Consider the following 18,090-nt stretch of genomic DNA (forward strand, 5'->3'; position numbering starts at 1 on the left):
TGTACGCCACCTCTCTCACACACTCACATCCCGCTACATGGATACTGCATATTCGCTGCTTTTTAGGGGGAATGTTCAGTATGTGCACTACTAGTTGGAAACAGTGTGGGTATTTATAGAGTGTAATAGTGGGTTTAGGAAAGGGTACTGCTATATTCTATTAACTTTAACTTGGCCTAAAAACTGCCATCTCTTTATCTTGAAAGGTGAGTGTAGGAACAGATTAACATTAGAATAAAATGATAGTTAATAAGAAGTGAAATGGACGTATGTAGAGACGTAATATGCCTAAATCTTTTTCTGATACTAAGCTACGGAAAATTAGGTGTAAAGGGACGAAAATCAGGGCCAAGTTAAGGTTAAAGAACTATAGGCACTGAAAGGAACAGTGTTATGGTTTAAGAGGCCTTGCTGGAAAATGGAAAGTAGTAAAAGGTGTTAAATATTGTGATGGTGCGTAAAGTTGTATGAGTGTGAGAGACGTAATATGAGAGACTGATTTGCTGTCGACTGTGTGTCCAGGATAAGTAGGTATAAATGGAGCCATCATTACACTCCCACCTATAGTACCGTTCACTGTCACTCACTCACCTACCCACTCGCTCACTCACTCGCTCATTCGCTGGACAAAGGAGCATGAAGTGCATAGGAAAAAAAAATCATCGTCACCATCGTATCTCTTAGTAGTTGTTGTTGCTCCAGTTTGTTTGTAATGTAAACCCAGTGGACTGCAGACTGAAGTTGTCTTTCTCCAGCAGTTCCCCATCCTTCTTTAGGGGAATAGAGAGGGAGATGAAGGACATTTGTATAACCAGGCAGTGAAATCCCCTGGTTATATCAGTGCCACCACGAGAAGGCGTCTCTCTCTCCGATCCATCCTATGTCAACATCCCATTAATACTTTGGCTGTGTACGATTCAAGAGTAAAATGAATATCGTAAGGAAAAAAACATAAAATTCTCCGGTGAAAAGAGCCATAAATCCATCCACTCATCATCTATACCCTCAGAGTTCTTAGTTCCAGTCCTAAAAGTACTGTTTTTTTTTTTTTTATTATTAAATAATCCAAATCACATGTGCGGTGGAGACTATTCCCTTTACTGCCAAATTGGAAAAGCAGCGCAGCCTTTGTCATGCATTATCTATACTGTATACCTACTAATCAACCAACCAACCAACCAAACAATCAGTCATTCAGACAATCTATCTGACTATATATCTATCTATCTATCTGTCTGTCTATCTATCTACGGACATATATAGGCATCCTTGTCTCACCTAGTTCTATCTGGATGAGGAGGGCGATGGACAGAGTTGTTGTACTATTCCTTTAGGGGTGGTGTGCTGGCGAGGCGAGGTGGAGGCAGCGAGGGGGCAGGGGCGGAGGCTCGGGAGGCTGGAGGTGGAGGTGCTGGACCCTCCTAAGCTTCTCCATGTTCTCCAGCAGTAGGGTGTTGGCGGGTTCCTGGCCGTGCGCCGTCAGGTAATGTCTCCATGCCCTTCCATAGTCACCCTGCCAACGGACGTGCCTTAGTGTGTTATCTGTGGCTCCGTAACTGACAACACTTGTGCTATACTCTTTTTACTCTAACTTGGCCTAAAACTGACAAAATTTCACCATGAATATTGAGTTCTAACAACAGATTAACACTGGATTATTGTGCTGGTCATGAAGAAGTACTGTGGAGAGGATTGTCGTTTCTGTTGGGTGAGAGAGACACAGGTTAGGGCTGGAATTCTTTCTTTGCTCTTACGTTTTGGGTTACGCTGGAGGTGGGTTCAAAAGTAAGAAAAAATAAAGAATCCAAGCTTTAGCCTATGTCTCTCTCCCATCCAACATTTCCACATGTCGTAATGGGTTATTTACGTGGACGTTTTTGCCACTGAGCTACGTAAAATAAGCTACAAAAGGACGAAAATCTGGGCCAACTTAAAGGGAAAGACCTGTAGAACATTGTGCCTGTCTCTATAAATGACTGTACGAGTATATATCTGACTGTCTATTAAGGCCTTTCTCTATACCTGGTTTTCTGTAACTTATTTTACTCTATATATACGCTAGCATTATTCCTGTGACATCTACCTCTGACACTATACAGCTATTTATAATGTTACTTCTTGGTTGGAACCCCTACTGTGACTAGACCTGGCTTTCGCGTGTGGCCTAATAAACACTGACTCTGTATCTGATTCTTGTCCAATCACAGGAATATAATGGCAGGGAAGAAATGCTTGACAGCTTCCTATGCTCAATGTCTAAGTAAACAGCCATACCAAGAAAGAAACCGGTATTGTATAGGCACTAGTGAGCTTTCTATGCCCAATATCTAATTAAAATCACTAATCATCCATAAATAGAAAGAAACTGGAGCGGTAGAAGTGCTAGAGATCTTTTTCTGCTAAATATTGAACAACAGACAATCAACCAGCCTTACACAGAAATAAACTACTGGGAAAAAAGGACTAGCGAGCAGCATATGCCCAACACTAACAACAAACATAAGAATAATGATACCCCCAGACTGAGATTATTTGCTTTATTCTTTGCTTATGACGATTTTATTTAGTTCGTGAGAGGGTTTTCGAACTGGAGGGGCCAGATACAGCCATTATTAACCCCTTTACTAAGCTGGTGAAGGTTTATATCCAAGGGGTGGTTGGGGTTGATTGCTCATGTAATGCCACTGAGGGTTGAGTAAGGCTGGTCACTCTCATCTTAAATGTCGCGACCAACTGCCTAGCCCCAGGCTCCTACGCTCCCCATGGGACAATGTAGGATTGGATGATGGATGGATGGATGGACTACCAGAGGGGTCCCCTAAGAAAAGAATGAAATATGACTTCCTTGGGTTGCCGTGGTTAACCAGACACATGTATAAAATTACTGTGGTGAGGAAAAAGTGCAAGTGACCTTTCTATGTCCAGAAACCAGTCAGAGGAGTCCTTCTGGAGCTGAATAAAATCGTCCAGAGGTAACCAGAATATAATGAAATAAAGGAGACACTGACCATGGTGTGGTAGAGGGCTCCAAGGTTGACGTGTGCGTGGGTGAGGGTGGGTTCAAGCTCCACTGCAAGTTGATAACTCTGAAAAAAAATATAGTAATTAAAACTGTTGTTGTAGTTTCTTTCGGCAAATAACAGACGATATAAAATCAGGTCACAGAAAGATACTGGAGCCTAATAAACCCCATTGCTCTGATTTTAGGAAATGGAAGGGCCTCCCTCCCTCTTTCTCAGCATTAAAAAGCCTCCTCATCACTATCAAGAGCGTCTCCATTTCATTTGCATTGTTCGCCTGGACCAAATTCTATCATAGCTACCCACATCAGCACTATCATCACACGCCAGTGTAAGTATATTACAAGCATATGGTACTACAGATCATATAAGTAGGCACATATATCATACAATAGCCAACACATATATAGCAGGAGTCTTGTATACCGTGATATGATACTTGTGACCGAGTTTTGCTAGTTCATTTTATACCCTGAAACTGCAATATAAACAAACACACTAGAACAACACCTACTCGAAAGCGTCAGCCACTGTACCCGTTGTAAGTGTTGGCCATTGTGCAGCATATGTAAAGCCTGAGATTTACGTAAGAGCAAATCTCACAGAAGCACGTAGGTGCAAGAAGTCCATGGATATACTCAAGTGCAAAGAAGTTCACAGATATGCATAAGTGCAGAGAAGTTCATAGTTTTACGTAAGTGCACAGAAGTTCATAGCTTTACTTAAGTGCAGAGGAGTTCAAAGTTTTACGTAAGTGCAGAAAAGTTCATGGTTTTACTTAAATGCACAGAAGTTCATTGATTTCCCCCATTCGAGGTGTAGGGAAAAAAGCAATTCTCCCAACAACACCACAATTAAACGTAGATTTACCAGTACATTCGTCTTACAGCCTCTACTCCTAGTTCTCAATTCCTTATCAGTGCCTCTATGGCACCTTCCGCTCACTTCCTTGGGCCACTCTACACTTCGCTTCCTTTCCACATTTACCTTTCTTTTCCATCACTGCACCAAGATAAACTCTTCCTCCAGTCCAGCATAAGACACTCTAACTCGTATTCTCCATAGGAACCGTTCAAACAAGTATTCCATATCTGTTATTTATTTCATATTATTAGGTAAAATTCAGGTAAGCGAAATTCATCTAAATAATTATATAACAGTACTTTAAGTAACACATGAGACTACTGAGCTGTGATATGGCGGATAAATTACTGAGGATAAGATGCAAAAAAGCCTACCATACCGGAGGGAAAACGACCCTACAAATCAATCTCTCTCTCTCTCTCTCTCACTCTCTCTCTCTCTCTCTCTCTCTCTCTCTCTCTCTCTCTTTCTCTCTCTCGCTCTCTCAACAACTTTCCCTTTACTGTTACCTTCATTACCATTCACATGTATCAAGGCTGCTCTTTCCGGATTGTATTCATCGCTCGGCAGTTTATCTTTGAACAGTTCAGTACAGCACACTACTGTCACCTTCTCTCTCAACAACCATCACTTACTCCTACAGTCCGTTCGTTTTTATCTGGCGTAACCGAGCCACACCCACAACTTGAGTGCCATGTCGTGGTTACATGTAATTTGTTGAGTCTTTGACATGAGGGGGGAAATGGATCTCCTTGGTTACTAGTTAAATCCACCTGAAAAGGGTTAGTGAACTTTGTCACATTAACGTCCATACTCACCTGCGCAGCTCCTTCAGTATTGTGTCTATCGTTGAGCAGGTCTCCGTAGTGGGTGTGTAGGCGTGCGCAGAGGGTGGGCGGGGTGGAGCAGTTGTGGGCGGCGCGGTGGGCGAGTGTGAGGGCGGTGTGGGTGTGGTTGGTGAGGGTGTAGAGGAGTGAGAGGTGGAGGAGGGCTTCGGGGTGGGAAGGGTCCTGGGCTAACACTTCCTGTAGTAGCTCCTCACTCTCGCTGTAACTCCGCTGTTGTAGACGCACCCGAGCCTGTGTGTGTATGGCAGTGGTCTTTATAATCTACACACACACACACACACACACACACACACACACACACACACACACACACACACACACGTCAGTCATCATACCAATGTTTCCGTGGCAGTACACCAGTTGGCAAAGGAAATAAGGTAAAACGCCTGTAACACCGCTTTTTACTGCTGGTAGAAAAACACTTCACTGATGACCCTATCTAAACATTTACATTTTTTTTTCCTAACACTCTCCTTGAAATGGTCAATATTAGAAGTTTAATGTGGCTACTAAGAGACGATTATACAGAATATGGTGGAGGGAAATACCTAGCAAGTAATGGAAAATATATCAGGGACGTAGGCGTGATGCTGGTAAATGGTGTCCACTAATGAAGGGGAGAAACAGTAATAATTTTAATCTGTCAATATAACATAGCGTCTAAGTACTGAAAATATGATGTATAATTTCATGACGCTTTTCACATCTCTGCTAAAATAAATTGATAACTTCTTCTACCAGCTTCTTAGCGGAGTGAATACTTTCGATGGGATGGGTATTGCGGAGGTTAATAAAACGGTTTGGTGTTGGTCAGAAAAAAAAAAAAAATGTAGATTTCGTATACAGCCAAGGAATTAGTCAAGAAATTTTATGTACTCCCTTCTTACCGGTTTATTAATACACCACATTCCCTTAATTTATTTCTTGGCTATTGTTATGACATACGAGAATTTAGCACGTGGATACATTGAGCTCATTTTCTGATTACCCGACTGTCACATTTCAGGGCAGGTATATTGCCTTCTCTTTATTGTGTTAACTTAATTCTGCATCTGTATCAGTATCAGTCACTATTAGGTACACAGCAGGCCAGAAACTTATCCGTGGAGGGTAAGTGATAGAATGAACCCTTCCTCCATGTTTGAGAGTTACGTATTGAAAAAGGGAGCCTGTAAGAAGAGTGACATATTAAGTCGAAGGTTTGTTATGGCTAGGTTTGTGTGTGTCAGAGTCTTCGTATGTCATCGGTAGAACCAAGAGGGTGGGAACATAAGTAAGCATATGAAAGAACATGCTACCAACACCACTTTAAATGTTCGCCACGCCTGGGGCTCGAATCTTCTCTCTGCGACATATGCATCACGAAAGAATTATACAAGTCAAAAGGCTTCCGCAGTTCATGTCTTAATTACAGTTCACACATTTGAATGGGACGGCACCTAAGTCAGATTAAGCATGTGATATGACGGCCTGACATAATGCAAATCCCTAGAACAGAAGGAAAACATATATACGAGTACCTTCCCACAGACTTATTAATTTTTGCTTACCCAAAGAACAGCAGCAGCAGCAGGAGGGAGATATAAAGAAATGGGGGGACACAAAAGGCGAGCAGTGAAGCCTCCACAAAGATGTAGGTGTGTGGGATTAATGGTGGAGAAGGCTTTTGTCAGGAGTTGAGGGAGTGTGGGAGCAGCCGAGCGTGGCACAATGGACGCAGATTAACAAACATGAAGGCCCGAATTAAATGACAAAGTTTGGAGACGCGGGAAGGAAGGAGGAGGAAGAGGCGAAAGAGGAAGGGGGATCCAGAAAGGAAGAGGAGGGGATAGGAAGGCGATTGAATAGGCGCAGGAAAAGGATCGAATAGAGAATTGTATGGCAAAGTTTGGCGGCGAGAGAGAGAAGTAAGGAAAGAAGGAAACTGAGAGAATGAGGATCGAAGAGAGATAATGTGACGCTAGAAAGAGAAGGGGAAGAGGATCGAGAACGGGATAGAAAGAGGATCGAATAAAAATGATGAGACGTATGAAATGGAGAAAAAGAGAATCCAAAAAAGGGATGGGAAATGGCATGAATAAAGATGATGTGACGTAGGATATGGATGGGAAGATGATCGAGTAAGGGATAGGAAGAAAACTGAATTGAGATAATGTAACCCGGGAAAGGAATACAGTAGGAAGACGATCGAGAAGAGGACAGGAAAAGGATCGAACAGAGATGATGTGACGCAAAAATGACTCAAGAGGGGAGAGGAAGAGGATCAAGGAGGGTTTGGAAAAAAGAGGATCTAGGAAGCAGGAGGGGGATAGGAAGATGAACAGAGATAGAGTAGAAGTGATGCGAAGGAGAGGATCAAGTGTGGAGTTAAATGACAAAGGTTGGAGCCCCCAGGAATGATGGAGTAGAGGGGTGAGGAAGAGGAAGGAGAAGGGGGAAAGGAAAAGGAAGGAGGAGGAGGAGAAGAAGAGGAAGGAGGAGGGGGAAAGAAAGAGGAAGGAAGAGGAGGAGAGGAAGAGGAAGGAGGAAGGGGAGAGGATGAGGACTGAGGAGAGGTTTAGAGGCAGGAGGATCAAGGACGCAGGAAGAGGATTCGAAGAGGATCAAATATACATAATGTGATCCAGACAGGGGATAGGGAGAGGATCGACTAAGGAATTAAAAGACGAAGGTTGGAGATGCAAGCCGGAAGGAGGAAGATGGGGGAGATAGGAGAAAGATAAATAGAGATGACGTGACGCAAGAAGGAAGCAGGAAGGGGAGACGGAAATGATCGAGATGATGTGGGGAAGAAAGTGGCGAGGCGAAGTAGGACGGCACTCACACACACACACACACACACACACACACACACACACACACACACACACACACACACACACACACACACACACACACACACACACACACACACACACACACACACACACACACACACACACACACACACACACACACACACACACACACACACACACACACACACACACACACACACACACACACACACACACACACACACACACACACACACACACACACACACACACACACACACACACACACACACACACACACACACACACACACACACACACACACACACACACACACACACACACACACACACACACACACACACACACACACACACACACACACACACACACACACACACACACACACACACACACACACACACACACACACACACACACACACACACACACACACACACACACACACACACACACACACACACACACACACACACACACACACACACACACACACACACACACACACACACACACACACACACACACACACACACACACACACACACACACACACACACACACACACACACACACACACACACACACACACACACACACACACACACACACACACACACACACACACACACACACACACACACACACACACACACACACACACACACACACACACACACACACACACACACACACACACACACACACACACACACACACACACACACACACACACACACACACACACACACACACACACACACACACACACACACACACACACACACACACACACACACACACACACACACACACACACACACACACACACACACACACACACACACACACACACACACACACACACACACACACACACACACACACAACAATAATTTAGAAGGTTACGTATCGCTTCTCCATCAGCGATCTGTTTTCCATGGTGCCCTCATACATCCTCCTTTCTGTTACCGATGCAAGCCTGTCGAAATTAAAAAGATATAGATAACACACGGAAGAATGTTACGGTGAGACTAAATCGCCAAGGAAGAGGTGTGACGACGTTTCCCATAATAGAGTACAGGCCAGTGGTACCACAACGAGAAATATTTAACTGGCTAATGGCATATCACATTATATTTTTCTTTAGTAATTACAGGGGAAATTCGAAACCGCCTCCAGTTGCCAGTATACCCTTTACCTTCTAGAGGGACGCCTGTATGTGGTGGCGCGAGTTTAACCAGGCGGCTGAACTGCCTGGTTAAACAAACGTCGCTCACTTGCATCCCTATCCCCCCAAAAAGGATGGTGGAGTGCAGGATGATAGTTACTTCAGCCTGCAGTCCACTGGTTTCATATTTCAGATGAACCTAGGACTACAACAACAACAACAACAATTACTACTACTACTACTACTACTACTAGTACTACTACCACCACCAGTACTACTATGCTGAAGCCAGGATTTACCGGTAAAGTGGTATGCGTATACAAAATCTCCTTTAGGCGGTTAGCGGTGCAAATCTGCTAAACTGGGACTAAAAGAACACTGGTATCAAAGGGCTTATGCTTTCTACTTCTAAGTTATTTTAACCCATTTAGGGAAGGCGTCCAATACTGAATGAATTAATGAAGGATACGTCTAACTTCTCTCGCTCTGAGAGTCTTCCCACAACTGAATGAACTCATCTTACGTCAGCGAGAATAAGATAAAGTACGTTATCTTTAAGGGTTCAAATACCAGAATAAAAGGCCATGAAAAGAAACATGTTCAAGAGTAGCCAATGGAAGGTACAAGAGAGTTAATAGTAATGGGAAAGAGGAGGGTATCGTGAAGGTGGTTGAAGATGCAAGACTGGCGGAATGACTGCGAAAGACGAAGTTGAAGGGTAGCGGTGAGAGACAGTGGAAGTGTGTGTGTGTGTGTGTGTGTGCGTGCGTGTGAGTGCAGGAATATATAAACAGAACGACTGAGTTAGGGACAGTGTATTACAATCGTACGTCTCTTCTTCAACACCAGGTCAATCACATTTAATTCTTATCTTCAAACTCCCCGAGAAAGAAAAGTCTCCCTTCAGATTAATATAAAAAGTCTATGGATATCAAGATCAAAAGACAACAGGCCATCGTGGTGAAGGGGTTTGGGAGTACTGGGCAGACAAAATCGCCGAGGGAAAATTTATCACGTAACCTGTTAGTATCATATTTGTGTTGCTACCTTCAGACCTCTCCATTTACGAAAGGAATCCCTCCCCAGCTTAATTAAATCGTCTGGAAGTAGGGGGGGGGTTAAATATAAAACATCGTTTTGAAGGGGTTAAGGGGTGCTAGATGAAATAAATCGCCTAGGAAGAGATGTCACGGTTTTCAGAGACTCATTGATATAAACAGAAACCATCATCTTCTCCCTCCTACGGCCATTATCCCATCAAGCTTTTTTCTGACTGTTTTTTTGTGTATTTCTCCTTGGCGGTGAGATGAGCCAACGATCAATGTCCAGCCGTGATGACAACAGCTGGGAAGGGCTCAGAGGGGAGAGGGAGGAGGGAGAGAAGGAGGAGGAGGAGGAGGAGGAGGAGGAGAAGGGGGAGGAAGTAGAAAGAAGTGGGAAAGGTATGGAAGAAGAGAGAAGGAGGGAGGAGATGAACGGGAATGGGAGGGAGGGATGAGGAGGAGAAGAAGTGGGAGGGAAGGGAACGATGAGGGAGGATAAGTGGAGAGACTGAAGAGGGAGGGGAGAGAAAGGAAGAAGCAGGAAGGAGGAAGAAGTGCGTCAGGAAGGGAGGAAGGAGGTAGGGAGGGAGGCAGTGGGGGAGCGAGGAGATGAAGGGGAAAGGGAGGGAGTGATGGTGAGGAGAAGGAGGTGGGAAAGGGAGAAGGAAGCAATGCAGGGAAAGGAGGAGTGTCGCAGGGAGGAAGGAAGTATTCGGAAGGAGGAGGAAGGGAGTAAAGACTAGGAGACCGATAGATATATAGATAGATAGATAGATAGATAGATAGATAGATAGAGAGAGAGAGAGAGAGAGAGAGAGAGAGAGAGAGAGAGAGAGAGAGAGAGAGAGAGAGAGAGAGAGAGAGAGAGAGAGTGTGTGTGTGTTTGTGCAGAAGTAAAATATTAACTTCACCTCACCACCACCACCATCATGCATCCTACTACATAAACCAACATTCCATCACTATTTTCTGCTTCATCCACTATGCCTTCTTGATCAAATTTCTCTTCCCACTAACCACACCAGAAGAATAAGACGTGAGGGTAGACTGAGCTGCGTGAGAGGAAAGGCCAGGAGTGATTTCGGTATGGGGTGAGAGGGAACGTTTGTTTTGGAATATAGGATTGTATTTTAATTAGCTTTGGAGATCTCGGAGCACCATTTTCATAGCGATTTGTTCTGCACTTGACACCCTGATAACCTTTTTTTTATGTTATTGATTTGGAGGAAGCATGTGACAGAGTGGATAGACAAGGAATGTGGAAAATATATGGAGTAAACGAGAAGCTGAATGTCGTGCAGAGTATGTATGAGGCTGCAGTGCTTGTGGATAGTGAACTGAGTGAATTTTTCTGTCTGAATGTTGGATTGAAACAGGGATGTGTCATGTCTCCATAATTGTTCAGTCTGTATATGGATGGGGTTATAAAAGAGATACAAGATGGGGCAATGGATGTTGGAGTGGCCCTAATGAGAGGGGGCAGCGTGTGGAAACTTCCTGTACAGTGGTTTGCAGACGTTACTGTACTGCTAAGTGAAGACGAAAGGGGACTGCGGGGTCTGGTGAATGAGACTGGGAGAGTGTGTAAGAAACGGAATCTAAAGGTGAATGTAGTGAAGAGTAAAGTTATGGTCTTTGAGAGATACGAAGTCACTGAATTCATGGTGAGACTGGATAGTGAGATGGAAACTGTGAGTGCAGTTAAGTGCTTGGGTAGTGTGATGAGTAAGGATAGAAGTTTGGAGGATGAAGTGCTTGAAAGGGTACATCAGGGAAGAAAGGCTGTTGGTTCACTGAATGCAGTGATAAAAAATAAGTAAGTGAACAGGAAGTAAAAGAAATAGTCGCTGAATGATAGTATTGTGAAAATAACCCTAATATATGGAATTGAAGCTTGGACCTTGTTGGAAGGACATAAGTCAGGAGTGAAAGCAGTGGAAATGAGTTATCTGAGAGGAGGAGGAGGAGGAGTTACATGGAGAGACAGACTGACAAATGAGGTAATGAAGGAGCGTTGTGCTGTGGATCTGGATGTGATAGAAAGCGTTAGGGGAAATACACTAAGGTGGTTTAGCCATGTGGAGAAAATGGATAGTGAGAGACTTACGAGGAAAGTGTATGTGAGGTGGAGAGGGGGAGCGAGAGGGGGAGACTGAGGATGAGATGGAGGAATAGAGTGGAGAGATATGAGAGAGGGGGGATGTAACGTGGGAGGAGGGCATCAAAATGGCAGGGAGACGGAACGACATGGAGGTGATTTGTTTATGGACACCATTTACGGGATTAAGGCGTCTGGCTAAAGAAGATAGATAGATAGATGCAAAGTATGTCGAGAAAAGAATGATGCACACTCAATAAAATACAAGAGATCATGGCATTTTATGAAATATATAATTTTTTGGCGAAATGAGGTATAATGATAATAATAATAATAATAATAATACCGTAATAATAATGTAGCGCCAGGCTAAAGAATGCTGGCGTTTCAGTAGTGTGTATTTAAGTGTGAGTGTGTGCGTGATGAGAAGACAATTTCTGTTCCCGTAGCTTTTCTCCAACCTTGCCCTCCACTTCCTTCTGATCAGGGGAGTAAAGAAACCAGGGATCGTGATAGTACAAGAGGATAAAAAAAATATGTAACTTGTAGTTGAAAGACCTAAGTACCCTACAGATAAACACTTGACAAATGTGGAATCTCTTTTTTACCCTCTGACAATGGAGTAGTTTTGTCCCACATCTGTTGCGGGAATAACTTAATAAAGATGAGTCGCCTGTGTACATTAGCTTTCCTGTTGGACGGAGCTGAAAATTATGAACGATGAAAGGGGTACATGAATATATATATATATATATATATATATATATATATATATATATATATATATATATATATATATATATATATATATATATTTTATGTGTCCGACTCTGGGCATAGGCTTCACAGCCTGCTATCAAGGCCCAGCAGCCCTCCTACATAGCATACACCTCTACATGTCACCACTTCGGCGCTAACACCCACCGTCCATATTGAATACATGCTAGGGCTGTCTCATACAGGACTGGTGTATTGGTATTAGCGGGGGTATTTTTACGACATGTCGGCGGGTCTTCTGGTAGATCAGTAAAGCCTGATTCAATGAAATTCAAATCCTTAACCTGTTCCCTGCCCCAGCCGGGATTCGAACCTGGGTCCGTTAGGACTGCAGGCCACCTCTCTATGCCTCATTTCTTACTGGGCACTCTGGATGGCTTCTAACTGCTTGGAATTTCTTATTTCATGATGTTGCTCACTGAATGAAATACTGAGAAGTTGGATAGAATGACATGAAGGCGATTTGTTAGTGGCCACCCTTTACGGATTTAAGGCGTCTGGCTATGGATAAAGATAGATAGATAATATATAGACTGATTGACAGATAGATAGATGGCAGACAGGCAGACAGGCAGGCAGACAGATAATTGGATAAATAGACAGATTCATTTCGCTTTGTTTCGTTTCTAAAGTCGTTTTTTACCCTCTTACATATATCAGACTTGCATCCCCGACAGCTGTTCGCCGAGGTACACACTCTCTGTCCAGTCAATCAACCCTGAAGCACCGCCCCCCCCTTTTTTAAAGAACCACAACCTCGTCTTATTAGGTGCTCTACCCTCTTGATGTTCCGCCTTTCATATTTTCACTCATATCTTGTAACCAAATTTTCATCCTCCATTCTCTCAGTAAAGTTCATAAAAAAAAAAAAAAATCCCTTTACGTACGACGTATCACAACAAAAGCTTTAATTTCTAGTCGACCTTTCAGCTGGTCTTTCGCAATACTCCCAGACGAGTTCTGTTATTTAGGAAAGCTCTGCACATGTATTTGGTCATCCTCACCTCTGTGCTCTCAAACGCACGCACATCTTCCCCCTTTACTCCCCAAATTTCGCTGTCATAAAGCATAACACTTCTCACACACACACAATATACAATTTTCCCCTAGCGTGAAGGGAGAACCCCCTCGGTGGCAGGAGCGATAGCACCTTCCTAAACTTTCGCCATTTACTGCTAACCCTTAGCAATGGAGATGGCGTCAGCTCCTCCCCCGCCCCCTCCCCGCGTCCTCCAGCACAGCTCATAACACCCAGATGACATTTCCCTCCTCGCTCCAAAGACTCATCCAGCTCTCTCTCTCTCTCTTTGTACACACACACACACACACACACACATATATATATTTATATATATACCTCTATATACTGTATATATATATATATATATATATATATATATATATATATATAGATATACAAATTTATAATTACATATATATATACATATATATATATAAATATAAATATATATATATATATATATATATATATATATATATATATATATATATATACTTGGTATATATACAGACAAACAGTCGCAGCCTCCCACCACCAACCCACACAGAAACAAAGACATCTGGTCATATGTAGCGGGACACAGTCAGTCAGACATGGATGGTCTATAGAAACGTATAAATCAATATACACATGTATTTTAGCTCACATCATAATCAAGTGCAGCGTGCTACCTACCAGACAGACTGTGGACGAGAGTCGGTGTGGGTGCAGTGAGAGGACCCTAGTGAAGGCGGCCTCAGCGTCCTCTAGTCGTCCAGTGTTCAGGTACAGCCGACCCAGACTCTCACCAACCTCAGCCTCCCACGACACCTCCAGGGCCCTGAGGAAGATGTGAGAGAAAGGTCAGGCAATAGGAGAAAGATCTGGTAAAAGGAGAGGGAAGATCAGGTAAGAATGGAAGAAACACAAGGTCGTTTGCTTAACCACGTAAGGTGACGCGGTTTTGTAGTATGTTGTTGCCATTATCATACGTTTTTATTCGGCATAGGAGAGGCGCTGATGTTATAATGGTTAATGATGTCTTTATACAGACCCTCAGATTCGACAAATATATCCCGAGCTAAATAACCCGCAATACGGATAAAAATAAAGACTAATGAAATACACACCCTCTGCCTGAATGGATTAACCTTGAACCGCACAAGGGAAGGCAAGCTCCCTAATTTTTTTTCGATAATTTCTGAGAGAGGGAGGTGTGAGTTGGGAGCAGGGAAGTGAAATGGCGGGGGACAGGGCGACATGGAGGAGATTTGTTTGCGGCCACCCCCTACCGGATTAAGGCGTCTGGCAATAGATTTATAGACGTGAGGAATGTGGAACGTGCCTTACCTCTTTCTATAGTTTCTTTACAGTACTGTGAGATGCAGACTGGTGAAAATCTCGCCACCGTATGCTATCGATAAATGCTTGTCAAAAATTAATTACGAATCCGATTTCCCCTTAGCATCTATATTTACGTATTTATTCATTTATTTTTGGCTATGATAGGCTGGATTAGTTTTCTTTAACCTCTCAAGTTTGGTGACGTCTTTTGAAACTTAATCTTCTTACCTGTCGACTATTTTTCTCAGTTTAAGAGAGAAATTCTGAACTGGCTGGGTTACAAATATCCCTCTTTTTTCCTTACTCCACAAGGGCACTCTCCCAAGCTGAATAAAATCGTCTGGTAACGGAATAATAATAATAATAATAATAATAATAAAGTGTGAATCTACAGAACGTAGTGAAATTTTTAGCCAATCTGATGGAGCCAGGATTTCGAGGGCTTGAATGATGAGTGAATGGAAGTGTGGCCCATTGAATTAGTCAAACTTTGGCTGTCTGGACATTGCTACGCCTCACCTTGCCCTAGGGTGGGAAAGGAGGTCCGGATGATGATGATGATGATAATAATAATAATAATGATAATAATGATAATAATAATAGTAATAATAATGATAATAATAATAATAATAATAATAATAATAATAATAATAATAATAATAATAATAATAATAACAATAATAATAATGGTAATAATAATGATGAAGATAATAATAATAATAATAACAATAATAATAATAATAATAATAATAATAATAATAATAATAATAATAATAAAAATAATCCAATAACACTAATGCCAACAATATTAGTACTGACTCACCATTTCATCCCTTACTCACCGTTTACTCAGTGATTTCCAGTGACTCACCGCCTATAAAGTCACTCATCCGTGTGTTGTGGTGCACTGACTCACCATTTAACAAAGTATACGTAGTGACTCATCCCTCATAGAGTCATTCCGCTTGAGAGTCGTAGTGTACTAACTCACTATTTCATCACAGACTCACCTTCTACGTAGTGACTCGAAGTGACTCACCGCTTATAGAGTCGTTCTGCCTGGGTGTTGTGGTGCAGTGACGTCATCAGTGCGGCCGTGTTGGCTAACGCTACCGGATGTGAGGGGTCGAGGCTCAGGGCGGCCTCGTAGTGAACCAAGGCAGCCTCACGACGACCTGAAGGGATTGAGGAGGTCAGGTCATTAAATGGGGTCAGGTTAAGGGAGGTCCTTGGAGGCTCAGTAAGGTTAGTAGGTAGATAGGTAGGTAAATAGGAAGGAAGGCAGGTAGAGTAGGCTAGGGTAGGGTAGGGTAGCTTAGGTAGGTAGGATATGGTAGGGTTGGGTAGGGTAGAGTATGGTAGGGTAGGTAGGCAGGTAGGAAGGTAGGTAGGTAGGGCAGGTAGGCAGATCAGGTTAGTTAGGCAGGTAGGCAGATCAGGTTAGTTTACGCAGGTTTGGTTAGGCTGGGTAATCTGTACGGTTCAGGGATTTAAACATATCTCGTTAATCCTTTCATTGTGTAGCTATTTTTACGTATCATATTCTGGTTGACACTAAGCCAACCATCACTCACTCAATGCAGCGTGACCTTCAGGTGTATATACCGAGTGATAAGCCAAACGATTTTCTCTAAGCCAGGAAACCATTGATTGCGCTGGGTGGTAACCATAAATCAAATGAAGGCTCGAGGGCGAAGTTGATTAAGGCGATCCAACCCTACGGGGCCTCTGATGTTTCCACTTGAGAGATGGTTGAGATTTATATATCACATAATGCTACTCAGGGGAAAGAGAGACTGTTCATCCTTACCCGGGGCTTCGTACGCTCCTGATGGGGCAATACAGGTGCTGGATGATAGCTACAGACAGGGCACTAAACAATTATATTCTCTTTGTAATACTACCAGTCAGGGAGTCACCAAGTCTTTAACTGCCATGGATTTCTATGTCTATCTATCTATCTGTCTGTCTATCTTTCTATCTGTCTGTTTGTCCATCTATACCCAAACGCCTCAATCCCGGCAGAGGTGACCGTAAACAAATCGCCTCCAAGTCCATTCTGTCCTCCGCCATCAGGTTGCATTCTCCGTAAATCAGACCTTCCTAACTCATATACCTCTCCATCCCATCCCTCCAGCTCATCACAAGTTTCCCTCTTTCCTCTCCATCTCAGCCTCACTCACACAGACTCTTCCGATCAATCTCCCATCCTCCATTCTCTCCACATGGGCAAACCGTCTCAGGGTGTGCATCTCCCGGCGCCTTCCATCACATTCACACCAGCACCACAATGCTCCTTCACTTCCACAGTCAGTACCATTTCCTGTTAGAGTTTCGTTTTTCCAGGAAAGACATGGAAAACATAACCAAGACTTTTCCCATGTCTCTTACCCTTCCTGTAAAGCCAGATCCTAGTTACGAGAGGAACATTGTCGTAAGATACTTGGTGAATCTAGAGCTAGCATGTTATTAAGTCTATGCGTAGAGACGGGCCAGAAAATAACAGTACGCGTGGATAGCTGATTAACATGTTATACTTTTGATATGATACGAATTATAAGTAATATGTCAGAATAGTGTATACTTTTTCGAAATGGAGAGTGTCGTTCATATATTTTATAAAGTTACGTTCTTACGTTGCTCTGATAAAAACAACTGGCATACAGATACGTGAGAAATTACTGAAGAATATTTTCAAAAATTTCTTCCACACTATTAAAGGACAGATGATTGTAAGTCTGTCTGCCTCCTCTCTCCCTCCCTCTCTCTCTCTCTCTCTCTCTCTCTCTCTCCCTCTCTCAGTCGATTTGACACTTGATATCACACAGCTGACAGAGAAGTACCGGCGAACGTTCGGTCGTGATAGTACAAGGTTTTTCTTGCATAAAAAGATCTTAGTTACGAGAGGAATATTGTCGTAAGGTACTTGGTGAATCTGAGGCTACCGTGTTCCAAGAGGGTGGCGGTGGTCAAGTCGGTAGAGAGGTGGTCTGGTGTCTCAGTGGTCGGGGGTTCGAATCCCGGTTGGGGCAAGGAACAAGTAAGGATTTGAATTTACTGATCTACCATGAGACTCCTCCTCTAATACCAATACACCAGTCCTGAATGAGACAGCCCTAGCATGTAT

General features: G+C 43.1%; 1 protein-coding gene across 1 annotated transcript in view; it reads right to left on the reverse strand.

Moving 5' to 3' along the window:
• Positions 1-1,330: 1,330 nt before the first annotated feature.
• The window catches only part of LOC145396089 (protein O-mannosyl-transferase TMTC1-like), a 122,444-nt gene continuing 105,684 nt past the window's right edge, over positions 1,331-18,090 (reverse strand). Inside the window, exons 13-17 of the mRNA XM_080269555.1 lie at positions 16,003-16,138; positions 14,316-14,460; positions 4,703-4,963; positions 3,009-3,086; positions 1,331-1,513 (exon numbers count right to left, since the gene is read on the reverse strand). Of these exons, the coding sequence (XP_080125681.1) occupies positions 1,331-1,513; positions 3,009-3,086; positions 4,703-4,963; positions 14,316-14,460; positions 16,003-16,138 (803 nt within the window). The remainder of the gene's footprint in view (positions 1,514-3,008; positions 3,087-4,702; positions 4,964-14,315; positions 14,461-16,002; positions 16,139-18,090) is intronic.

The sequence above is a fragment of the Coenobita brevimanus genome, chromosome 34, assembly GCF_032717465.1.
Source record: "Coenobita brevimanus isolate Jiangsu-jjx chromosome 34, ASM3271746v2, whole genome shotgun sequence".
Taxonomy (NCBI): Eukaryota; Metazoa; Arthropoda; class Malacostraca; order Decapoda; family Coenobitidae; genus Coenobita; species Coenobita brevimanus.